We start from the raw sequence: 26,685 nt of genomic DNA, 5'->3' as shown, positions 1-26,685 counted from the left end.
TACTTTGTAAAGATGAATATTGTTTAGTTTAAATTATTGTTTGTTGTGTTTGAATTTATTTGAAGACTTTGGAAAATAATACAGCTAAGCATCCTGAAGGGAAGTTGTGTTATCATAATATTGCTTAAGATTACTGGGAAAATAACACTTTGAAATGTTCATCCAATCCAAGGGCATCTTCTTTCAAGTTAGTCTTGTGTTAGCTAGTTTAGAAGAGTTTTAGATATTCTGCTGGGCAACTGTACTTACATCTAAGTACTGTTTTACTATACTCCTCTTCACTTCTTCAGTGATCTTGGAATTAGCCATATCACTCCGCAGAAAATCCAGAGTTTGTTTTGGATGGAAATGCACTCCTGTCTTCCTGTTTATCGCTTTATCATAAACTTTTGCAGACTCAGATGGAGAATATTTCTGAATTTTACTGTTTAAAGAAAACAAGAGAGAAAAGCTTTTAAGGACATTCCAAAAAATTTCAAAGAAAAGCTTTTAAAATCTTCAACATACGCAGATACATTTGCATTATTTCATATATATGAGACATCCTGATAAGAAATGAAATCATTGCCTTTTCTAAGCTAACTTTTCTGTTTCATTACATTCGTTACATTTATGCTTTTTCTCTTATACAAATCTACCAATTAAACTGAGTCACAATCAATATTGAAAAAAAATGTCCAGGCTTACTCCTTGCAAAAAGCTCACTAAATGACAAGATCAGACTACTATCTAAGTATCCTTACCTATCAGAGAATCCACAAAGGTTCTTTAAATGCTGTTTCAGCATCAATAGTAGTAATATGCCTTGGGAGACATTTGCAAATTCGATTAAAGGAGCTGAGTTTTCTGGTAAACATTTCATCACAGCATTTATATCATTTTCTTCATCAGAATCTGAATCAGAATCCACTCGTTTTCGTAACCTCCGAGGCTTAGAAGCTTCCTCTTCACTTTCACTCTCACTACCACTATTACTGTCACTCTCAGTCTCCTCGTCTGATGAAGGCTTTCTTTCCTTTTTTTTGTCTTTCACCATAGACTGTGAAACAGAGAATTAACACACAATCCATAATTATCGTAAAGTAGCATTGTGCACATTTCTAAAAAATCTTTCCAAAATCATCACTGGCTGAGATCTGCATGAATTCCCTGAACAATGTTGTTAATTTGTAATTATTCAAAGATTAAAATTATTTATGGCAAAAAGGTACTCAATTGTCCCCTGGCCTTCCCCTCAAAAAAGCTCATCCAAAGACATTTTTTGCAAGGTAGGTACAACAGAATTAGGCAACAAGTACTTCACAGCAGTTTTAAATAATGTTAGTAGTGCCAGAAAAATATATTAGAAGGCAGAATACAATAAAGCAGTAAATATAAGGCAAGTTTTTTTCTGTCACCTGGATGTCATTTTTGTGCATTACGTATACTTCCACATGTACTTAGGCACAGAGTAGTCCCAGCTTTTTTTAATTTGTGCTTCTGTTAAAATTCTATGATATTAATTACACTGTTGATCAAAGCAACCCCAAGCAATAGTACACAGTGCTACCAGTAATCAGTTCTGCTACTTGTAGAGCTACAGTTTCACACCTGCATTATTACTACACACCTACTCTGATTTTTCATAACACATAACTTGATGTGCCCATTGGTATCTCATCCTCACTGTGCTGGGTGCTACACACCGGTGCTCAATCTGAAGAATGTACTACTTATTGCAGCAGATTAAAAATCAACTTTTATTGGGTGAGAACTTGAAACAGTGTAGTTTCCAAGCATCAGCTAACTTAATGGTCAGATTGGAAATTCTTGAAATGGGTTTGCTTCCTGACATATTGGAACTAAAAGCTTTACTGTTAGAGATGCCCAGGAAAATAAGGTACTTAGATATTTGAGAAACAGAGGTATTTTTCTTACAGTGTTGTTTATTCACTTACAACAGATTCTGTGCCATGACCAGGGATTTTATATGCCACCTTATGCAATTAAATTCTGTGTACTTCTTTCTTGTTGTAAACAATGTATTTTAAGTTTCTCAGGTGAAACACATGAAAATAACATCAGTTACTTGACAACAAAGCAAATTAAACAGCAGATGATTATTATTAGAACAACCACAATAAATCAGCATTTTATAGTGATTCACATAACTTATTATTCCTCAGAAATACTACAGAATTACATGTATTTAATATTAATACCTCAAAAATCATCATTCATTTTTAATAACATAAGCAACAATGTAAGGAAAGCTTTTAATTAGCATCTTCAAGATCCAGGCCAGAACAGAAAGGGATTTTTTTTTTTTTTTCAGCTAATGGTTACAAAGTATTGCTGCTTGTGCATATCATCATCATCATACTACACTCACTGAAAAACTGATGAAATTATAGAGAAGTTTATGTTGCCACTGTAATAAAAATATTAAAGTTAAAGGCACATACCTCTTTAAATGACTGTAGTAGGTTGCTACCAGAAACCGATAGTGTAATGTCTATATGATGCATAATAAACAGTGGCTCTTCCTGTGTTTGATAAGGAAAACAGGCTAGATTGTCTGCTATGTACAAGAGCATATTCACCTCTGTTTTCTGGAAATTAAAAACAATTATATATATATAAGTGTACACATAAATACACATACAAATACATTAGACTCATACACTTGTATTGTGCTCCTAACAGCCTAGGAAAAAATGATCACAGATTTTATTCTAGATACTTCTCATCCCACTTTAAAGAACATATGCTAAGATTTACTCATACCTGAACATACATTATTTCTAATCAATCCAAACTGGGATATAGAAAAATACAGAAGGATGCAAAATTAAGAAGCACATTTTGTTATACAGGTGAATACCTCATATTACAGAGTAAAACAAAACACATTAGGGAAATAACATTATCAATAATTATGGAATAAAAATACATTGTGAAAGGGGAATTTAAGCTTGTAATGCTATATTCAAATTTCTTTTTAGAAGGAAAGGTGATGCTTACTGCAGTATCATCAAAGAGATTGAGTAAAGAAATTAGAAATGCTCGTCTATGTTGACGGTTCCCTCGGATCATAGAGTACAGGTGTGAACACAATGCACTGGATGATTCATCATGTCTAAAACCTCTTACAGGATCCTTTGGGCAGGTATTGATTGCCTGTTGTACCTGGTAAGACATCTTCATACCAGCCACTGCTTTCATCTGAAATGGGAAAGTATTCATTTTATTTAAATTACTTTCAAGGAGTAAAAGTGAAATGTGACATACTGTAATTCTTGCCATGGGAAATTAAACAAATGCCCGTGAACAGAAACCACTAGTATTTTTTTTTAGCCTATTTCTTTCCTTTTAAGAAGCTGCTCATCTGAATTTTAACTTCCAAACATGCTATGCAGTGATACACTTGAGCTCTTGATCTGCTCTTGATCTACTCCTGAGCTGCTAAACAGGGTATAACAGAATTTGTGGTAGAGATCAGAATGTCTTGTGAAATGCTTTCACCACTTATCTATGTAAGAAATTTGCAGTTAATCTGCTTACCAACTGCAGCATGGTATTCTATTTTAAACTGTCTTCAAGGATAGAGAAATGTTCATACATCTATAGAATATTTTACCAAATACATATGCTTACGTCAACTGTAGTGAAACCAATACTGAGGTGCATATTAGTGCAAATTAACCATCTGAAAATGAGATTATTATTATTATTATTTTTTGCATAGATAATAGAATTTCCTGCTAATTTTACTTACTTCAAGGCTACTGCTCTAGTTTCAGAACAGACTGAATCTTTAGGTAGGCTGCATATCCAACTCTCCTCATCATCCCCCTTCTTCACTTCAACATAATTATCTCCTCATGTATACACTGTTTTATATCAGAACTGCCTACAGAGCAAACTATGTACGTTTGCCTTCACCTACTTCATTAAGTATATGTTTGGATACCATGGACAGTACAATATTTCAATCTCAGTAGAATACAAGCAGATTTCAGAACCTCCATCATGCAGTACCCATGTTGAACCAAGAATGGAATCTTCTGCAATAAGGTAAGAGTTTTGCAACTCTGCTTCACATCTTAACGAGAACTAACGACACTATGCCACAACTCTGCAAGTCCTCATTTAGCCCTCAGATTTTCCCTTAGCAAGACCTCCCAGTTCTAAATACCTTCCTATGCTGCCTGTGATCAGACTACGTCTCAATACAGGCTAAATACTCTGAAAATTCTAATGCACTGAGGAGCTCTTCTTTGAGCCAGGCGTTCTCTTCCTTAGTATACACGTACAGGTAAGTTATTGCTAAACATTATGAAAGAGCTGTCCTTACCTTTTATAAAATAAATTCTCTTCTGTACTATCCAGTGCAGAAAATATTGTGAATTAGAAATTAAAGGAAATTTTAAGCTGAAACTGATGCTTCATATTGTTATATTCTATTACATATTTCCTGTTTTTAGGAACAGAAATGTTCAAGCAGGGGAAAGAGTTGGGATCTTCTTTACAATTGCTTATAGTTATCGTTTGTTAGTTTATATTCTTTTTCTGCAGCTGAGGCACGTTCAAGCTAAACCATCAACAAACAATATTGTGTAAAACTTTAAATTAGAATTACTTACATGAATGAACCCAGCATACTTTTTGTCTATTTCCACCAGCTGCTGGTCAGCTTTGTTTCGCATAGAGGGCTCTGGATCTGTGCCCATAGCAATTAAGTATGGCACACACTTGAAAAACAAATGAAATGATTATTTGGTCATTATACTACCTCTTTCTCACTCTTTGTTCTTCCATTATACTGTTCTTGTATTCTGACTACTGTAGAAACTAGAATAGGATGCTCTCTGCAGCTTAACCATCTGACTACTTTTTGCAAGCAGAGTACAATATACAAGAAAGATCAGCATTAAAAATAATGGTGTAAGTTGTGCAAGGTTTCAGGTTGTGTTCCTATTTCTCTCAAACTCTAAGAAATGTCATTTAAAAAAACTCATACCACTTCTGACTGAATATGCATGATGGCTGCAGCATTAAAAACAATATAAATAAAAATAAGATAAATAAAAACATTATGTAAGAATAATGGTGATTACAACTGAAGACAGTTTGGACACTGAAGGATATGGGGACTGGTGTAGAGGCAAGCTGACACAGTTTCCAGTACAAAGAGTGAAAGAAAGAAAAAGACCTGGCATGCATCCAAAATTTATAATAGAAAAGTAACAATTTGTACGTGCTCTTTAGTCACTGCCTGGATGTTACATCTTGATCCAAAGACAAGAAAATACAACATTTGGAATCTCACCGGCTAAAAAGCTAACACATATTTAAAGTACGTTTTCTGTAAAGCACCTTTTCTACAATAAGAAATTACTGTAACATGGTTAGAAGAGGAACACTGGAAATTCACCTAGCAAATGTAAAAACCTCTGACAATAACAACCCCACTCTCCCTATCAGAAAAGCCTACCATACCTGAACAGGATGGATGAGACCCTGGTTTAACGTCAGTGCAATGACATTTAGAGCAAAGTGGCGTACATTGGACTGGGTATGAAAGAAAGCCTCAAGGACCTGTTTGAGATACAGCTGCATGATGGAACTACTCATCCCTGAGGAAATATCACCCATTTCTTTCAGGTCTTCCTGTTTTGCTACTTTTTTCCCTGTAAAAAGGATAAAATAAACAGCACACTCACCACAGTATAATAATTTACTTTGCCATTAATTGACGCATGCTGATAATTAAGTTTTACTATGTACACAGACATTTCAGCTGTCTTAAAATGGGTTTTATGATCTCATGAATAATAGAACAATTGGATGGTAAATATTCTTCAAGATAACTAAAGAGGCAAACTTAATTAAATTCTAGTTCCTTAGTAAAAGTTTTTAATTTTAAAAATTCCTTATTATTTCTCATTTTGTACCTGCAAATTAACCTCAGATAAGATTTTGATGGAAAGTATTACTATCATCACTACAGCAATTACATATTTTGGATTGCTCCCAGGATTTATACATTTTGAAAGTTAATAATAAGCTACACTTCTCAATTTACCTATGCACATAATGAATTTTGAAAATACCTCTAGGATGCTTCAGGGACAATATTATTGATAAATAACAATCATAAGGGATTCAGTTCACCTATATAGTAATTGTATGCAAGAAAGTTAGATTTTACACAGATGAAATCATTAGCACAGAAGAACTCAACACTTACAGTCTCTGTCTGCCTGCTGCATACGTGTATCCTCCTCCTGCAAGTAGGTCTGGAGGTTTTTTAACACCTGGATTTTTAAGTTTACTGAACAGTTCTTATCTGAAAGAATGCTGTTGTACAGAGTCTTTACTTCCTGTTCAAACATTAAGCTTGGGTGTTGTATAAATGCAAATCCTACGGGGGGAAAAATAGGACATATTTCACATTATTATAATCTAGAAATTTTATTACTATTATCTTAAGTCTTGCTTCAAAACAAAGGTATGAAATCTATGTTCTCCCATTCCTACAACAGTACAACTTTTTCCAGTCCAAACAGAATTGCTTTTTCATATAGTCATCATCCAAAACTTGTAAGGCATTCTGTCAGCTACTGCAATACATTTGCAATACACTTGATAAATATGGGATGCTGACCCAGGGCAGCTGCAGAAAGAAGAGGTATATGCATCTAGAAGCACATCCAGTGATTCTAAATGATCTAAATGATCTAAATGATTAGAAGATTGTTGACTTGTTCTCTAAAGAACAAGTGAAGAATGTAACTAAAAATAACTGGTTCTAGAAAAATTGATAAAAATCACAAGCATTTAAAAATGAAATCTTAAAAGAACATCACATAGTGAACAGAGTAAAATAAAATTTATACCTCCTGCTGCCATCATTCACATACCTATTAAGGACTCCCAAAAACTGTCTGAAGTGCTTCCAGAACTACCTCTTTTGGAAGAAACACACTATAAAAATGGTTTTAGCTGCAGCTTTACCCTTCACAAAGAATTGGTTACTCTTAGTCGGAGAAGTCATTATTTCATAAAAACTTGACTATAGCAACTGTATATACCATTATAGATCATATGTGTAGATTTAGAAGTACTGCTGACAAATTTTCACTGTCTCATAAAAAACAATAATAGGAACACTATGTCTCAATTTAAACTACATTTAACTACATTTTTTTTTTTTAGGCTGCTGAAGAAAAGTTGGCAATAACTGACTACAGGAAACTAATACCCTGAATGAACAAACAGAAAACAAATGAGAAAAAAAGTGACAGCAAAAAAAAAGTTATGCAATGTATTAATGTGGCTGTAATGAAGGGAAGACTGAGCTAGATTTTTAAAAATGGCTCTGTGCATAGAGAAGACAGTACAAGTAATGGCTAAATCTAGGGCAAGACCTTGGTGTGACTGACCTCATTTCAATCTCAAAACAAGGGGAGGACAGAAAGCAGAGGATAATATGGAGGGGGGAAAAAGGGAAAAAAAGAAGAAAAATAATGATGATGGTCTCTGAAGTATACAGTATAATTGTGTACTCTATACAACTGTATAGTAATGTTCATAAGTTGATCACAACTGAGCACGTTCAATCCATTTTTAAGGTTAATTTAAAATAAAAAGAAAAACAAAAGCAAGAGCATAAGCATGCATAACCCCCCATAATTCATTTTTCCCTTCAGTCACTCAAAGGAGTTTAAAAACACCAGTATTCTCAAGGAAATTCTTACATTCCATGGTCTGTAAGTGGGGAAGAAATCTTATTTGGTATAAGAATTTCAGATAGAGGATGAAAAAGAAAACATCTGCCATGTTCATTCTGCTAAGAGTGAGCCTTGGCTGAGTAAGACACCACCTGTTAGATACTGGGAAGTTTAGCTATATTTACTAACTAAATTTTATATCCTCAACCTGACTTGAAGGTACAGTGGGAAAAGAACCATAATTACTCCTCAAAAGACTTACAGTTAAGCTAAATCCCTCAACAGGAGTGATACATACCAAAGCAAATGCTAAACCTGTTTAGTGCCCTTACTGAATGGACTCACTAGCAACTACTGACAGGAAAGTTCTTCATGTGACTCTTTAGCTGTGTATGAATGTTGAAATTGCTTGCTAGTCCTTTCAACCTTTTTGTTGAGCACAAATGTTGAATGACTTGACAACACGGCTCACTTAACAGCCACTAAGATGGAACTATGTCCTGTATACCACATCTCCACACGTGTAACAGCTAGTCCTCAAATAGAATGCAAACACAGATTAGATCAATGTGTCACTTAAAATAGCTGAGGTTTAATTAAAACGAAGAATGAGGTGATTACCAGCAGACAGAAAAAAAATCTGAAAAAGGCCTATTCTATTTTCACCCTTTCCCCCAATATGATCACAGTTCAGTCTGAAATATAGGAACATTTTTGGCCAATGCAATATTGTCAGCATCCATGAGTAAAGCAGTCATGCCTGCGGTTAGCCTGGCAGCCTCTGTCCAATGTGCAACATCCCGGTGAGGACAATTAAATTGGACTGAAATACAGGTAGTGTTGTGCACCTTGGTGAAGCCCTTGGAAAAATTTCAGCTAGTGAAGAACACCATAGCATTGTTCCTGCAACTGAAGCTACTATAAAACCATTAACCCTGCATAGCTGTTTGAAATGGTTTCTCACAGAATATCGCAAGAATAAGTCTTGGTTCTTACACTCATCTAAAAAGCGACCAAAACATTGGCATAAGGAAGCAAATTCTTGTTCACAGTGAAACTATACCTCACAGCTTAATTATAGCAAGCTCACATGCATGAGAACAGAACTGCTCTGGAAACCAAGGCCTGTCTGCCCAAACAAGGTCCCCTCATAAGTATAGTTTCTGTCACTGAGCAGAGGATGAATGTGATGCAGAACACTCAGCAGCAGTTTATGCACTACTGCAAGTCACATACACCATACTATTGCCTTTAGACAATGCACCTATTTAAAACTGAAATACAGACAAAATCCTAAAATAAAAAGTGAGGCTATGGCATTATCTCAATGACTAGTGAAAACTCACAGAACGTTTCCCCACTTGGTACAAGTTGCCAGAGTTCCCCTGACTCCTGAAGGAGACATGACTCTATACTCAGAATGTTCCATACATTTCCAGCACTTTTTCTACTTATTCCTTAACCATGACTTGAGGACCTGAAAACTAGAATTGGAGCTACAAGATATTTGCATGTGGGGGAAAAAATAACACCTCTACTACTTTAGAAATCCACTGCTTTTTAAAACACACATCAAGAGGCATTCGCTCTGCAGCAGACACATACAACTACCATCCCTTTGACAACATTTGCCTAGCAATTTCTCAAATAAAACAGGCAGTGAAGTTTGATTTTACACAAAATCCCCTTTTACTACAGAAACACTTGTGCGCCTACAGAAGAATAAAAACTATTAGTATGTCTTACCCAGGCCAATAATGGCTTTTGTCTGTACTTCTTCATCTGAATGCTTTGTAAAATACATCAGCAGTTCAAGTACTTTATCCTTAATGTTAACCTGAGCAAATTAAAACAAAAATAACAGCTATTTGGAGATGAGACAGATATTTTTAATCTCTTACTAAACCCATAAATAACAAAAAGTAAAGGAGATACACAGTATTACTCCACAGCTTTTCCACATATTTACAAACCAAAAAACATTACTGTATGCATTACGAGAAAACATAGCTTTGAGCAGCAAGGAATACTGTGCTTTCACATAAAAGTAAAGCATTCAATACACGTGAGATTTGGAGAGTAAATACGAGTTATTTTTACCTTACTGTTGCCCTTAAAATCTTCATGGTCAAAATCAAAATGCCGACACAGTGCTCCAACAGTGAAAAGTGATCTAAGGAGTGCTGGTTTATTGGCAGTAAGTATTGTACTGTTGGGGTCTTCTTGGTGTTGACTTTTTAACTTTGAAAGTGCACCTACAGTAAAAGTTTTAATCACAGTGTTTAAACATTGTCCATTTCTAAGACTTGTAGCCAAAACTGAAAAAATCACATTTTATGACTTTACTTACCATAGTATCTATTAAAACAGGCCCACACAAACTTGTAATTCTGAGTGACCTTGTTCACAACAGACCCAAGGCAGCTCACACAATGTTGAACAACCTAGGAGCAAGAAATAACAAATTAATCATATAATTAGAATTTAAAAGTGAAATTTTTATGGAATTATGTATAATGAAAACAAACACATCCAACAGCCAGTGTCTCCTAGACTGCTCTGAAAACCTGCCCAAACTCATAATCATTAAATTATGTAGGTTAAACTGAAAATAATGCCTCCTAATTTATTTTCATGGAAACTAAAACGGATACAAAGATAGAGCAAATTCTCGGCTACAAAACATCATTTTTCAATGTAGTCACCACCATTAGCCAATTTGTGTGGATGAGCTGATCAAGACATTCTTCATTTCATGGTGTGACAACTGTACATGGCCAATTGGAATGTGGCTTATCTTTCACACTGTTGTCGTCACTGCCGAAATGCACCACTCACCACCTCACAGTGCTCACACTCACTGTTTGGTTTTCACAAACGTTCAGGAAGTGTGGATGAATGTCAGTGGGTGCCATTTTTTCTGAATAGAGGAATTCAATGACACACCTTTATACATACTTCCATGTCAGATGTGATTTTGTCAGACTGCCCCACTGCTGCCACACAGCAACAAAATGTAATGGAATATTGGTGGGAGGTTTCAACCTCTACTGCCATTCCATCAACATCTACCTCTGACATTGTGAGCCAACATAATAAAATAGGAGGCATTACTTTTGGAGCAGACTTTGTATATCAGCAATACATAAATCTCCATCAAACTAAGAACTTCTTTTTTGTATGGCCAGTATAAGCAACTTCATGATGAAAACAGTCTTTCTTTAAATGAGAACTGCGAAATTGAATCAAAAACTGAATATTAGCAATTTAAAGCTTACTGTCATGCCATATTTGATGATGAGTTTCATGAGGTCTTCCTCAATAGTGGCAAGGAAGGTCTCACTTGGGTGTTCCATTAGTGGCACTACAAGTTCTAAGATTTTTGCAACATTGCAGATCACCATGAAATCATTCTGTGTCTGAAACAACAGCATACACAGGGTTTAACATTTCTGGTTGTTAATTATGAACTAAGTTTTATTAATATGCACTGACAGTCAAAAATTCCAACATATGTAAAATATGACTGAGGCATTTAGTAAAGATTTAGAAGGCTATTTAAATAGTATCAATCTGATATCAAATTACTTATTATTTTGAAAGCTATTTCCTGTTTCTTTATGGAACCTCTGGAAAAAATCAGTAGTAGCATAACTTATTCTTTCACTCAGGCTGCATGGAGGCTTAAAAACTCTTCAACTTTTCGTAATGGCACTGCATTTAACTAACTGATTTTTGTTTTTTTTCAGGAGCTCTACAACAAAACTACACTATGTGTCACTTCCTGACACATACGCTAGGGGGACACAACACTGGGCAACTAATGAAGTCGCACTATGGCTGAACATAGCTTAAACAAAATAGATAACTATGTCCTCTAATGTAAAAAATACAATTAAAATGATTAATAGTTTGAATAATCATGAGGATTGTAACTGAGCTATCTGTGGAAAACACTGCATATATTAAATATGTCCTGATAAAAATGGACTTTTTTGACAAATCAGGCTTACTAATCATGATAATTGCCATACACTATATCAAGCCATTTTACTTTTACTTGTAAAAGTAAAAAAACTGATGAAATCTACTAAGGAGATGTTACAGCAAATAAATAATCAGATATCCTATTCCTCTACTGTTTAATCAGAAGCAACTCTGAAAGTTTGTTGTAGATGTAACTACAGAATTCTCCAGAGCTGAAAATGCTAAGATACACCTACAAACTCATCTGATAACAAACGTGCCCTTCCATGGGCAGGTAACCTAATGTAATTGCAGTGCTGCCAGCCACTCAGCCATTCTCTTCTTTTAGCCAGAGCTTCTTCTAGCAAATTTATGATTTGTCAAAGCCTTCACCGAGCCCACTGCGCTAATCAAAATGCCAGAAAGCTCCACAGTTTTTTAGAGGAGGTGGGCAATTTTACTGGTCTGTGTGGTTTAGCATTATATCTCTCTACCATTTTTCTATGTCTTAAACTGTCTTACAAGAGGACACAAAAAACCAGAGCTGCATAAGAGGACACTAGAGAAGGGAGAGGTTAAGTGCTGAAGAGGATAGAGAAGGACAGTTTTCTTCTGCTATATTTGATATAGGTTAAGTCATCCTGCCACAGAGAACCATACCTTGAGTCTTAACAGTCATACGTTAAATCTTAACTAAAGACTGTGACTGTATGACAATGTTAAGAAATTATTTCGTAACAGGTGAATAACTGGGTTTCAATCCATAATGAGGCAGAAGAAGTTTCTGTTTCATTTGACTGTAAAACAACCTCTTAGAAGCTACAGAGATGATTAAAAGAACCTAACTCTTCAGAAGGTATGATGCTCATGAAATAGAAACATGATTTTCTTTCTCTTTTCCCATCTTCAATTCCAGCAAGCACGTAAAACAGCCATCAAATTCTATGCTAATTATCCAGGGAAAAAAAAAAAACACCAAGGCTGATATTCAAATTTTCTCTACTTACACTACATTTAGTGGCCAGATATGGCTGCATGGTCATGGCATGTTTGACCATTAACTGGGGCCTGATTTTGCTGAATAGGAACAGAGTGGTTATACAAGCAACCAAGCGACCAGAATTCACTCCTTTGTTGTCAGAATCTGCAAAAATGAGAAAATATATGATATTAGATCCATATATGAATTGATCTATTAGAAACATATGGCCTAAACATCATAGGAATATATTTTTCGAGACGTATCTTTCAATATCTTTAAATGCAGAATATTCTTATATATTCTATTTAGGTAAGAGCATTGGAAACAAGAACATAATTTGTTAATACTTGCATATGATTACAAAATAAGTGAAATAATAAGAACAGACATTATTACATTTTAATACTTAAAATACTGTATACAATACACTGTCTCAGCCAATGATTCCTATTACAACTGTAGAACATAATAAGGCAAATAAAGCTTTCTATATGTGTTTTGTTTTTAGTGATCTAAAAGTTTTAACAATCTTTTTAAAAGTAGTTCTGTTAGTCTGGTTATATAGAGGAAATTAGGGAAGCTTTATTACTACACAGTGCTCAAAAGTACCTAATGAACTTGTATGCAATAATTCACTATCGCTCATTTTTTAGTAGTAATTCTGTAACGGTAACTTTTCATTACAGTAATTTTAACAATCACTGTTACGGTTTTATATAAAATTCAAAGCACTTTAGGTACTCGATTCTAAATAGCATTACCTGATAAAGACTCCTCATATTTAAGGATGTGCTCAACCAAATTGTCAACAAGTTGAGTACAAGCTTTCTTCACAGGTTTATACGAGGCATCCTCTTCTGACTTCAACAGCTATAGCAAATGAAACAGAAAATGATTTAACAGTAAGGATACACTCATTTATGTTGGATACGTACTGGTTTTATAATAATTACTACAAGTAAACAAGGATTTTGCATTACAAAACAATTTTTTAATCTATTCCATAAAAGTTATGTGATGAAGAAAAAAAAAAGGAAGTAGGAAATCAATTCAAAATGCAAGAAAATTAAAAGAATAACTATATCAAAAGGACATAAGAGAGTAATTCTGACGATGTTTGTACTGGGACAAAAGCTAACATTATGCTTCATGAAATCATGAAGAAAATAATTATCTACTTATGCTTGCCAACAGTAACTAATAGAAGGCTTTTTTAAATGTTTAGGGAAGAAAAAAAAGGGCAAAGAGAAAAGGAACATTTTTGGCATGAAGTAAAAACGTGAAAATAAGATGAAACAGTTTTTTTCTTTTGTATGACTTTGGGTATTGAAATTATGTCCCTGAAATCCTTTAATATTTAACAAGGCTTGATCCTTTATGATAGCCTTTCCTGCAGTCCAAGCTTGAACTCAGTTTATTTGGCAACCTATGTTCATGGCACTCCAGACTAAAGTAAAATATTTTGAGACCTCTAGTTCCCTAATCATGCATTTGTTGCGTGAAAATTAACCAAAGCTTACACAGCGTAGATGGGAAAGATACCACGGGCTAGCAGATTTAAACAAAGCATGCTCATTTCTCATAAAAATGAGTAAAACATAATTTAGAAGTAAGCAATACTCTAAATACTCAACTGTAACAAATATGTTAGATATGAAAATACACTTATCTACTATTGAAAAAAAAAATCAATATCACATCAGATACCCATTTCAGAATTAAGTACCTTAGCTGTGGACTTCACATTATGTTAGTCATTACTGAAGACAACATGAATTTAAAGAACAAAACAAAAAAATCCTAAAACTTTCCAAAATGAAAATCAGTATGTAAAATATTTCTAAAACAGATCATACAGAAATTCAGAAGTTAGTATCAGAGACAAAGAAAACTGCAGCAATAAAGTGAAAAAGAAAAAAAAGTCGTGTTTAAAGAGCATGAATTGAATTTATTTCAAAGGATTGCTCTTGTAGTCTCCCTCCACTGCGTTTTAGTACCAAAAGAAATGTTAATATTCTTATAACAATAGTGTCATATCTTAAAAATTTGATACTTACATTTTGAAGAAGCTGCTCAAACCAATCATACCCTGTATCCCTACAAGCTGCCACCTAAAAGCAGTAATGAAAATAAAACAGTTAAAAGAGGAACCTGAAGAAATATTACTTCAGTACAGACATCATCGTAAAGAACAGCACAGACATATTTTACTATGCTTTATAAAGTTTATGTTTTGTGTTTAGGTTCTGGTAGCAAGGGGGCTGTAGAAGAGGCCACCAAGAGCAGAGCCCAGCAGCTGCCCCATGACAGATCCTAGGAGCCCCAGCTGCTCCAAAAGGGATCTGCCACAGGCAGGAACTGAACCAGTGAGTAGCACTGATTGCATCTCTTGTGTATTTAAGGGAAAAAACTGTTACGCAGCTGGGGAAAAGGAGTGAGAAAATGTAGACAGAAGCAGCCCTGCAGGCACCAAGGTCAGTGCTGAATTAGGGCAGGAGGTGCTCCAGGCATGGAGCAGAAGTTCCCTGCAGCCCAGGAGAGGCCCAAGGTGGAGCACCTGTCCCCCAGCAGTCTATGGGCACCACATACAGCAGATCTCCACATGCAGCCATGGAGGAGTGCACGGTGCAGCAATGGATGAGGCCTAAAGGAGGCTGTGGCCCATTGAGAGCCCCCACAGGAGCAGTCCTGGGTTGGAGCTGCATCCATGGGGAGAAGCCTGCGGTGGGGCATGCAGGCTGGGGGAGCTGCCATCTGTGGGGAACAGCACTGGAGCACTGTGCTCCTGAAGGGTGGGTCCCATGGTACAGAACTGTGTGGGGACGGTGCTTAGAAAGCTGCCACCTGCAGGAAGTACACGAGGATCAATTCGGGAAGGATGGCATCCTGTGAGAGGGACCTCGCACAGAGCAGGGGCAGAGGGACCATGGAGAAGTGGTAGAGATGAAGAATTATGGGCTGCCATTCCCTGTTCTCCTGTTCCCTTCAGGGGGAGGATGCAGACAAGCGTGGATGGGGGGGAAGATCTTCTCAGTTTGTTTTCACTGCTCTGGTCTGCTAGGAACAAGCAGTAAATTACACTGATCTCCCTATGCTGAGTCTGTTTTTGCCCATTGAGCAATTTTCCTGTTCTTATCATGACACTTGAGCCCTCTTCCATTGTATTTTTCTCCTCCTCTTCCTTTGAGGTGAGGGAGTGGGAGCATAGCTGTGGTGGAGTTTAGCTGTCCATCAGGGTGAAACTACCACATACGCATTCAGTGCAGTGATTTTGTCTCTTTGGAGATTCAAAGCAATTTTATGCATTTGAAAAGAGTTCTTTAAGCAGTTTCAGAATTTGTGTTCCCTGCAACACAGTCTATATATTTTACTGGCCATTGCAAATTTTGGTAATGTAGAACATTACCTGATAAGTAAGTTAATTGCATAATTTTTTTCTTTCTAAAAGACTACAGATAATGCTTCTAAGATACAAAAAACATAATCAAGCTTTGCATACAATCTAACTCAAATTTGTAAAACATACCACATCAGTGATGTTCAGGATTTTCCTAGTCATTGCTTCTTTGTCATGGTGTGGAGTTGGAGTAAACCACAGCTTCTGGAATGTCTCGTTTACTAATTTCTGAAAGGAAAAAAAATAATAGAAATAAACAAGTCTACCTTGGTATGTAAATACTCTCTCATATATGAACACAATAGATCTGCTCATGACGCATGCCCTTTCATAAGAAATTATTCAAAGTAAGTGAGACTGTTGTAGAGAACGTTATCTGAGGCAGACTCTTATCTCCTGGGAGTTACACTGGCTTCTAAACAAGTACAGGTACCAACTGATCCCAGGCAACCAATGCTACAGAAACATTCTGTACATATGGTTACAAGTTTCCTTCATTCATTTGCATTCTTCAGGAAAATAACCGAACACAAGATTATGACTTCTACAGCAGAATTAGCAGAGTGGAAGATTACTTTGGAGTTTTCAGAACAGTTGGATAAGGTGGAGTAGAGAGACAAGCCAAGTCAAATTTAGGAAGCAGGTTCCCTTCCAATATTTTCAGTGCTGGAAAAGGTGGAATAGAATGGAAGTGAGCTAAAATTATTCCTGCATTGCTTATAAAGCATACAGTTGTAAAACCTCTCCTTATCCACAGAGGCATAAAAATATGCTATGTAGACACCACCTCACTTTTTTGAGGTTGTTGAAAAGTAGTGAGAACAAGGTCATAATTCTTTTGTAGCAGAATCTTGGATTCAGACTCTAGTACCTTGGATCCTACATCTTGATTAACAGTCTTGCTTGAAAGCCACTTGATATTAATGAGTCTCAAGTGGTAAAAATACATCCTCCAACTGTAAAGTTGTAGATATCAAATCCCACTCAGTTTGATACAAAATTACTACAGGTGTATTCTTAATTACCCAGCTATTTTAAAAATTACACTGAGTTAAACAAAAACATAAGTGTCGGGTTTGTGATTTATCATTTAATCTCAGTTTTCTGTCCTTCAGCATATACAGTGCAGGAAGAGTAGAATGTGATCATATAAATAACATTTCAGGTCGAATAAGTGATTCATTAAATGTTCAGAATTAATGCAAGAGAAGTACACATAAATACTTCAAAACGATTTATATGCAGAACTTCCATATCTGGCATATTCCAATGTCAAGCACTTAACTTTGTCCTAAAGCTTATTTTCTTTGCAGAAAGAATTTTTACACATCAATTTAACTTGTTAGAAACTACTAACAAACTAGTTACAAGTACTAGATGCAACATTTGAAAACAAACAAACAAAAACCTCTAGAAATAACGCTCATCCTGAGGATTATGCATTTATTCTACCTTAATTCCTTCTTCATCATTGACTCTCCGAATCATTTTCACACACATCTCTGTAATTTTGGGAAACGTTGGCTGTTCAATGCAGATATCCCTAAGTATCTTTATGACTCTTTTTCTGACACTGATTCCAGTATCCTGTGAGGAGAAAAGCACTACTCTTGAAAACAAATCAGACTAATTAATTTACGTGTTAAATTAACTAATATTTGAACATTAACTAATTTGACTTGCAAAATGTATTTAGAAAAAGCAGCTAAAATATTTTAGAGTGTACTTATGTGAAAGGTGAGCATAAACTTCTACCACTTTATCTGCAACAATTCTATAGGGCTGGCTGACTGCCCAGTATGCTGAAAGGCTTCCTCCACTTCGCACTCTGCTTTAAGAACTAATGATGTTGCAAACATGTAATTTCACTTCCATGGCTTGCAAGCTAGATGCAATGATGCTTTAACTATGTTGCTGGAATACACAAGATGTTCTGTAGATCTGGACAGTAATACTTCAAGCCTTTGGACAAAGCTTATGGATAAGCCCTGTCCAACAAATCTTCTCCAAGTGACAAATCTTCTTCAGCATGAATTATTTTATGCATGCTTACAAACATATGAAGCAAGCTATCTCTAAAGTCCCTCACAAACATTTCCTACTATAACTACAGCAAATGAGTTGTACTTGACTAAAAACTTGTCTGACATGGATACTAAAAGCTACGTTATCTCACAGTTAAATTAACATCCTATTTTATTTGAACATACAGACAAAAGAAAACACTTTGTACAAAAACAAAAACACTTTAAAAGGACACCTTTCAAAAAACATAGTACAGAAAAACAAAGCAGTTTTTCTTTTTTGTTGTTGTTTTCTTTAAATTTAATTGCAAACGTCAACTTCAGATTACTGTGTTGTAGGTCTTTCTTCACTATCCCACAAACTGCTTGTGGTGATCCACATCTCAAAATTCAGAGATATGTAATAATTCCTCATTAAACCTAGCTTGTTCCTCAACAGTGGAACCAAAAGGAAAATAAACCTTGGTTCTGCCACAGTACAGCTTTCTGCCTATATTAAATTTTATGAAGTAAAAAAGCCTCACTGGAAACAAGGATGCTTTTCACAAGGTTAGAATTACAAGGATGATGCTCCTGATTTAAAACAATAAATTATAATTTACTTTTGGGGATCATAATTCTATATTATTAAACATACAAACTCCGCTGAAAACAAGCCTCCCAACGTCATTTTATCATGAATATCACAAGTCACCATACCAATATTCTTTCAATCAGCATGTCATAATACTGCTCAGCAAGCTGAGGACGACAGAGCACAAATCGGCCAAGCAGCTCCACAGCTGCTTCCCGTACACTAGTGGAGTTATCCATTAACCGTCCATGAACACCTCGCTGCATATCCGGCTAAAAAATGAGACAAAACACAAATCCAAAATAAGAAATAAGGATTTCTTTTAAGCATGACAGATCTTATGTATATGCATAATAGATATTTCATTTTTACCCTGGCTAGAATACTGGGATCTACAGCAACAACCTCAGACAAACACTTCATGGCTTTTGTTCGAACAGCAATTGCATTTTCACCAAGTACACGCAGAATCTAATAAGAGAACAAAAATAGTTTCAGTTGCTTTAGCAAGTTAGTAAACAATGCTTAACACAGGCAAAAAATGAAAAAGAATAACATGCAAACTAATTAAAACAAGAACATCTGTCTACTAAAGATCGAATGTATCTTCTCACAAGAGCATGTAAATGATGTTCCAAGGCACTAGCATGGATATTCACTAGGATCTGCTATATCTCTAAGACTAATCCAAACAGGATTTATACAAGGGCAATATGTTCATTCTACATCCCTTTACTTTAAACTCTACTTTTGCCATTCATAAGCAGCTTTCACCATTGTCTTAAAAAACAGGAAGGCTGGATTTGGACACTGTAACTACGATTGTCTCTGTATGCAAATCAATGTAAAGTAGCGCAACCTAAGCCATTACTTAAGTTCAAATATGTCATCATGACAACACGTTATTCCTCTTCTCTCAGAAAAAGGAAAGAAACCACACTGGTCAAACAACTTCCGAAGTAATAGTAACATGCCCTTGTGCAAATAAATGACCAAATTGACTTATATTTTTGAAACATATTAAGATACATTTCATGAGTCTGCATTACCAAATGAGCATGCATCTGACAGAAACTTTTACACTTTCACTGTGTGTCTCTAATATAGTGATTTTGTTGCATTCATACACAAAACAACATATGCGCAGTATGACATATAATAAGCATGAAAGAAAAAGAAAAATAAGCACTTATGCCATCGGTACGGAATAGGAAAGCATGTGGTCAAGGTGTGCGAAATACCTGTACTCAACAAAGAACAGGTATTATTGCACACTACTCCAAAATTGTTTGGCATCAGGAGCAAGCTATAGCTATGTTTGAATGTACTAAGACTTCTGGCACAGTTTACCTGTGTTAAATAAATATCGAAGCTCTGGGCAAACGGCCTCATAGAGGCCAAGTAGCGAACAATCAAACATGCATCTTCATAGTCCACAGTATCAGAATATATCCTGCAACAAATTAAATGTGATAATTAGGACATGTTTATTTAAAAATAATTTAAACATTAAATGCATAAAGATTTATGTGCATAAAGGTTAATAAAGAAATCAGCAATACTGAAACATACTTTAATGTACTGAACTGAGATGGAGCAGTTTTAATGATGCTGCGAAGAAACTTTTTGCGACTTTCTGCTCTGTGCATGATTTGTCCTGTGGTCTCAACATCCTTTGCGTGATGAGTTCCTTCAGATGAATCCTCATCCTTCTGAGATTTAATTGCCTTCTCTGTCTCCATAGTTGTATCCCGAAACCACTGAGCTATATAAAACTTCCGAGAAAACTGGATAGATACAGGAGAATGCATAGAAACAAAAACAACAGATAAAGAAGGAAATTAACAGATTCATAATAAGACTGAATAAGTCTAATGCATCAACTGTATTTTGGAAAAGACAATTAACAATAGATGTTAGGGGGGTAATTTTATTGAAGCACTAATATGCATAATTGAAAGTTATTTTATTCAGTAGATACGTTACTGAAATTATTTTTATATATACTCAACATCTGAAAACTGAAATTTACCACCAATGATGCATCGGTTTCAGTGTTCTCATCCAGATAATCCAATAAAGCCTTCTGTAGCTGCTGAATTTCATCGTCTCCTCCTGAAGCCTGTCAGAAGAGAAAGTCAGCTATGAAACAGAATATCATTCAGTGGTAATAATTATCTGACAATTTATACATCCATCAATAAAACATAGTGAGGTTTGTTGTTTTGATAATGGCCAAACATTAACAGTTTTTTAAGGAACTACCTGTAAACTGCATCCAAGCTAATTCAGACTTTGTGAAGCCAAAGTCTAAAAAGGATTAAAAGCAGCATAAGATTGTTTTTAAAACAGATTGACTGATCTGATTAATTCTCATTTTGTGATCTTGTGTTAAGACCACATCTCACTGAGAAAAAAACCTGAAGTAATACAGATTAGGTTGACATGAGGTGTAACCTTTAAAAGTCATCACCAACAATAAAATACAGAAACAGAACAGTGCCATCTCAGATGAACAAGGCGTGAAAGGTGAAAAGTCAAATGAAAAGAAATATGAAAACACAGAAAATAATTTTAAAAACCGACACCAGTGCCTGCAACAAATCATACTCAATATTGATAATAAAACTATAAATAGAATTATTTCTTACACTTCCTCAGTTACAAAAGATTTTTCTTCTTTAGCAATAAATCTCACAACATAAAGCATCTTAAATTCAGCATAAAAAGCAGAGATTGAGAAATTTGTCACAACTGCAACACATAATATAGCTTGCAAACATCAGCAAGTGGGAAAAGGCACAGTTACAAGTTCACAAGATCAAGGCATAAGGAGATAAGCTAATGAAAAGCATCAACAAGTGTTCAAATCAACTTGTCAAACTACAATACATTTCAAAGAGAAGTATCTACTGCTTAAAAACATCAAAAGAGAACTGATTTTCTCATAAATCTAATTATATGGATGAAGAGTCCACACCACAGTAAACGTCATAAGCATTCATCACTATGGAATATCCCAGTAATGGAAAGGCTGAGGGAGCTGGGTCTCTTTAGCTTGGAGAAGAGGAGACTGAGAGGTGACCTCATTAATGTTTATAAAAAATGTAAAAAGTGAGTGTCAGGAGGATGGAGCCAGGCTCTTCTCAGTAACATCCAACGATAAGACAAGGGGCAATGGGTGCAAGCTGGAACATGGGAAGTTCCACATAAATAGGAGAAAAAACTTCTTCACAGTAAGGGTAACAGAACACTGGAACAGGCTGCCCGGAGAGGTTGTGGGGTCTCCTCCTCCAGAGACATTCAAAACCCGCCTGGATGCGTTCCTGTGTGACCTAATAGAGGTGATCCTGCTCTGGCAGGGGGATTAGACTACATGATCTTTCTAGGTCCCTTTCAATCCCTGACATTCTGTGATTCTGTGATAGTTTTAATGCCTCTTAAGATAGAATTCAGCTGTTACTGTAGCTCCATTATTTTCTCTGTATTGTTACAGTTAAGCGTGTTTTACCACTGTAATTAACAACTTAATCAATAGAGAGCTGATGACAGAAGGACACATTGAGCTAAAAAAATGTGATTCTTATAAACCAAACACATTTAGTTCAGATTTCTGAACAATAATGAAAACTGATTCTCCATATGCCAGTTTTTTTATGAACTTTTTTTTCAGTCTTGTGTTTCCTGTTGTTATGTTAAACAAATCTTCATAGATTTCAAACACTTGAATAGATATATAGCAACCCAGCTCAGGCCAGCTGGCATGGGACCTCTCACATACCTGTTTGAGGATTCTAGCTATAGATCCTTGATCCATTTTGCTAGTGACTGCGTCTTTCCTCAGTCTTGCAGCTACAGTTCCAAGATAGTCAAGTGATGCAACTCTTAAAGCCATTTCTGTTGATTTATTACTGAACTGGTGAACCTAAGAAAAGCAGATTTAATAATAATTTATGCAGCTGCAATTCTTCTCACAGTATTCTGTGTGACCTTATTAAAAATTATACCTAACTTCCACACTCAATTATGTAATTTACTGTCACACCACAGATACACAACTCATTGTATATTATTTTGTGTTGTGTTATATAGTGTGTTGAGCAGTTTCAAAGAAATAAATGGGGGATAGATAGACTTTTATCTGCTACCTGTAGGGCCTCTGACAACAACTGCTGACAGAAAGACAGCAGTGTCCAGCCCTACAGCTGAGCAAAGTGCAACCTCTGGAGAAGGGGAAGAGTGGAAAGTGGTAACTTCCAACTACAAGAAGGCTTCTACTCCACTTAAGGCTTGCAAATACAAGACCACTGCTCTCAACACTGATGAGGAGCCAGAAATGCCTACTAGCAATGAATGTAGTCCAGGTAAACTACACAAGGCAGCTCAGAAGAAGTGTACAGTCATCTTGATTGGTGACTCCCTGCTGCAGGGGACAGAGGCATTCATCCACTGACATGATTTTTTGACTAAGGAGGTTTGCTGTCTGCTGGGAGAGCAGATCAGAGATTCTGCTAAAGCACTGCTGAAGCTGGTCTATACCTACAGCTATCATCTCCCACTCTTATTCTATATGGATGCAACTGATACTACTAGGGGAACCTGGGAAGTATCAAAAGACACTATAGAGCTCTGGTTGCAGTATGCAAGGGCATGGTGGCCCAGCTGGTGCTCCTGATCCTGCCAATGAGGGAAAACTCTGTGAGCTTGAGGGCACTGATTGGAGAGGTCAATAATTAACTGTGGAACTGGTGTTCACAACAGGGTTTTAGGTTCTATGAGTGCTGCACCCTGTTTGAGGATCAGTGTCTGCTTGAAAGAGATAAGGATGCACATCTCTAAGTGGGGCAAAGACATTTTTGCTAGTAGGATGGCTGACCTCGTAAGGAAGAATTTACACTAGGAAGAAGAGGAGAGGCAGAAGGTAGCCAGCAGCTTTGCGAAGGAATGATGGACAGGATTACTGAACAAAAGGTATGGAGTGATGTGAAAGGCAAGGATCACAAAAATCAATAAAATGAGTATTAAGCGGGGCCACCTCCAACATAAGCAGGCTACCAAGGAAACGCCTACAAGGCAGCACTATAAAAAAATCTCCCAAACACCTTCTAAGAATACAACATGCTGAGGAACTCTTCTTAAGCGTCTGTACACTAAAGTACATGGTAAGGGAATAAAGGAGTTAGAGACGTGGACCATTTCAGAGCTATGATCTCATTGGCATCAGAGATACAAGGTGGGATGTCTCCCCTGACTGAAGCAATGGAAGGATATGGGATCTTTAGAATGGACAGGCAGACAAGAGAAGGAAAGGGTGCTGTTTTCTTGTCAATGACCAGCTGCACTGCATGGAGCTCTGACTGCAGTTGCATGAGGAACTTACTGAGACCTTATGGGTAAGGATGAAAGGGAAGACAGAGTAAGTGGCTCTACAGTTGGCGTCTGCTACAGGCCACCTGACTAAGAAGAACAAATGGATGAGGCCCTCTACAGACAGATAGCAGCGTCCTTTTCATGATCATAAGCCCTATCCTCATGGGGGATTTTCAGCCACTCTGTTAGCCAACAGGACAACATAGCAGGATCACCTTCTCCAAGTTCAGAAGTGATGCATCCAAAGAGGATGTCAGGCAAGAATGCCAGGAAGCCTGCACGGAAGAACAAAAATTGCTCCTGGCCAAACTCAAGCACAAAAATGAAACCTACAGAGGGTGGAAGCAAGGACAGGTAACATGGTAGGAGTACAGATACACTGAACAGCCACAGATAGAGCTGAATCTGGCCAAAGACATCAACGACAAGTAACTCAACAACAAAAGGAAGGCTAGGGAAACTGTGGGCCCTCTCCTGAAGGAAACAGGAGACCTGCTTACCCAGGACAGCAAAAAAGCTGAGGTATTTAATGCCTTCTTTGCCTCAGTGTTTACCTGTGAGAATGGTCTTCAGGAATCCCTGGTCCCAGAGACCAAGGTGAAAGGCCCAAGCAAGGAAGATGTATTTTTGGTGGTAGACAATCATGTGAGGGAATACTTGAGCAAATGGGAGAAATCCATGAGCCCTGATGGGATGCATGTGAGAGGGCCAGCAGATAGGATCACAAGGGCACTCTCAGTAATCTTTGCTCAATTATAGCAACTAGGAGAGGTGCCCAAAGACTGGAAGAAATCAAGTGTCACTTCTATCTTCAAAAAGGGCAGGAAAGATCATAGAATGATTTGAGTTGGAGGTGACCTAGTGTATCATCTTGTTTCAAACCCTTTGCTGTTGGCAGGGTTGCTACTCGCTAGATCAGGTTGTCCAGGGCCCCATCTAACCTGGCCTTGGTCACCTCCAGGGATGGGGCACCCACAGCTTCTCGGTTCAGTTGCCTCGCCACCCTCTCAGTAGATAGAGATGATCCAGGAAACAACAGGTCAGTCACCTCACTAGGATCCATAGGAAGTGATGGAACAGGAAATTCTGGAAAGTGTTTCCAGGCATGAGAAAGAGAAGAAAACCATCAGGAGTACTCAGCATGGATTCACTAAAAGGAAGTCACACTTCATCAACCTGATAAACTTCTATAAAGAAATGACCAGCCCGGTGGATGAGGTGGGAGCACTAGTTATTGTCCGCCCGGACTTACAGTGCCAAAGTAAGGCCTTTAACATGATCCCCCATGAGATTCTCACAGAGAAGCTGTTCTAGTGTGGGCTGGATGAGCAGTGAGGTGGATTGCAAACTAGCTGAATGGCTAGGTCCAGAGTGTCAAATGTCTAATGGAATTCAGCAGGGAGAAATGCAATGTCCTGCAGCTGAGAAGAAACGACCCCAGGCACCAGTACATGCTGGGGAAATCCAGAATGGAAAGCAGATCTGCAGAAAAGGACCCAGCAATCCTTATGGACACTGAGTTCAACAGGAGTCAGCTCCCTTGCTCCTAAGATGGCTCGTGGTATTCATAGCTGCATTAGGCAAAGTATTACCACGAGGTAAAGAGAGGTAATTCTTCCCCTCTACTCAGCACTGGTGAAGCTGCACCTGGAATACTGCATCCAGTCCTGAGTCCTTAGTACAAGAGAGATATATGGACATTGTGGGTCCAACAGAGGGCTACCAAGATGAACAAGGGACTGCAGCATTTCTCCTGCAAGGAGAGGCAGAGACAGCTGGGACTACTAAACCTGGAGAAGAGGAGGTTCAGGGGCATCACATTGATGTCTATAAATACATGAAGGGAGGGTGCAAAGAAGACAGAACCAGGCTCCTTTCAATGCTGCCTTGTGCCAGGACAAGAGGTAATGAGCACAAACTGGAAAACGAGGTTCCTTCTGAACATCAGGAAGTGCTTCTGTATTGTGTGGACAATGGAGCACTGGCATAGGTTGCCCAGAGAGTCTCCCCTCTTGGAGATCTTCGAAAGCAGCCTGGATATGGCCCTGAGCGCACTACTCTGGGTTCCCCTGCTTGAGTTGGGTTGTTGTAGCTAATGACTTCCAGAGGTCCTTCAACCTAAACTATTCTGTGAAATTACTGTGTTAATTACATCATAACACTGAAGAAGAACTTTGTAGAAACACAGTAGGAAAAGCATGCATTCTCAGAAATTTCATGTTCCATAAGCAAATGTACTATTACTGTTGTATGAATTATCTACTTAATTAACAGTTTTCATGACCCATGCTAAATGAACAATCAGGATGTTTAAAGTGAATATCTACAGCTGTAAGTTTGACTTTACTCAAAATGAATATCTGCACTTACTAGATGTTATAGAATGCCCTTTTTAATGTGTAAAATATCATGGAATGGTAGAAGTGGACACTGAGTACTGTGTTTGGTTTTGGGCCCCTCACTGCAAGAAAGGCACTGTGAGGCCCTGGAAAGTGTTCAGAGAAGGGCAGCAAAGCTGGTGAGGGGCCTGGAGCACAAGTCTTATGAGGAGCAGCTGAGGGAGCTGGGATTGTTCAGTCTGGAGAAGAGGAGGCTCAGGGGTGACCTTATCGCTCTCTCCAACTACCAGAAGGGAGGTTGTGGCAAGGCAGGGGTCA

At 37.1% G+C, this 26,685-nt stretch overlaps 1 protein-coding gene across 6 annotated transcripts in view; it reads right to left on the bottom strand.

Annotated features, from left to right (window-relative positions):
- The window catches only part of NIPBL (NIPBL, cohesin loading factor), a 163,540-nt gene that overhangs the window by 2,440 nt on the left and 134,415 nt on the right, over positions 1-26,685 (bottom strand). For all 6 annotated transcript variants that reach the window (XM_021379383.1, XM_021379385.1, XM_021379388.1 and 3 more), the window contains 22 exons: positions 22,440-22,583; positions 20,691-20,780; positions 20,231-20,445; positions 20,009-20,111; positions 19,031-19,129; positions 18,784-18,930; positions 17,513-17,647; positions 16,190-16,288; positions 14,721-14,774; positions 13,425-13,533; positions 12,689-12,825; positions 10,994-11,134; positions 10,066-10,159; positions 9,816-9,970; positions 9,462-9,552; positions 6,233-6,406; positions 5,482-5,672; positions 4,626-4,733; positions 3,004-3,204; positions 2,445-2,591; positions 744-1,039; positions 250-424 (listed from right to left, as the gene is read on the bottom strand). In XM_021379383.1, coding sequence (XP_021235058.1) covers positions 250-424; positions 744-1,039; positions 2,445-2,591; positions 3,004-3,204; positions 4,626-4,733; positions 5,482-5,672; positions 6,233-6,406; positions 9,462-9,552; positions 9,816-9,970; positions 10,066-10,159; positions 10,994-11,134; positions 12,689-12,825; positions 13,425-13,533; positions 14,721-14,774; positions 16,190-16,288; positions 17,513-17,647; positions 18,784-18,930; positions 19,031-19,129; positions 20,009-20,111; positions 20,231-20,445; positions 20,691-20,780; positions 22,440-22,583 — 3,105 coding nt within the window. The remainder of the gene's footprint in view (positions 1-249; positions 425-743; positions 1,040-2,444; positions 2,592-3,003; positions 3,205-4,625; positions 4,734-5,481; positions 5,673-6,232; positions 6,407-9,461; positions 9,553-9,815; positions 9,971-10,065; positions 10,160-10,993; positions 11,135-12,688; positions 12,826-13,424; positions 13,534-14,720; positions 14,775-16,189; positions 16,289-17,512; positions 17,648-18,783; positions 18,931-19,030; positions 19,130-20,008; positions 20,112-20,230; positions 20,446-20,690; positions 20,781-22,439; positions 22,584-26,685) is intronic.

The sequence above is a fragment of the Numida meleagris genome, chromosome Z (genome assembly GCF_002078875.1).
Source record: "Numida meleagris isolate 19003 breed g44 Domestic line chromosome Z, NumMel1.0, whole genome shotgun sequence".
NCBI lineage: Eukaryota > Metazoa > Chordata > Aves > Galliformes > Numididae > Numida > Numida meleagris.
The sequence above is the reverse complement of the archived record's forward strand: the minus strand, read 5'-3'. Positions and strand labels throughout refer to the sequence as shown.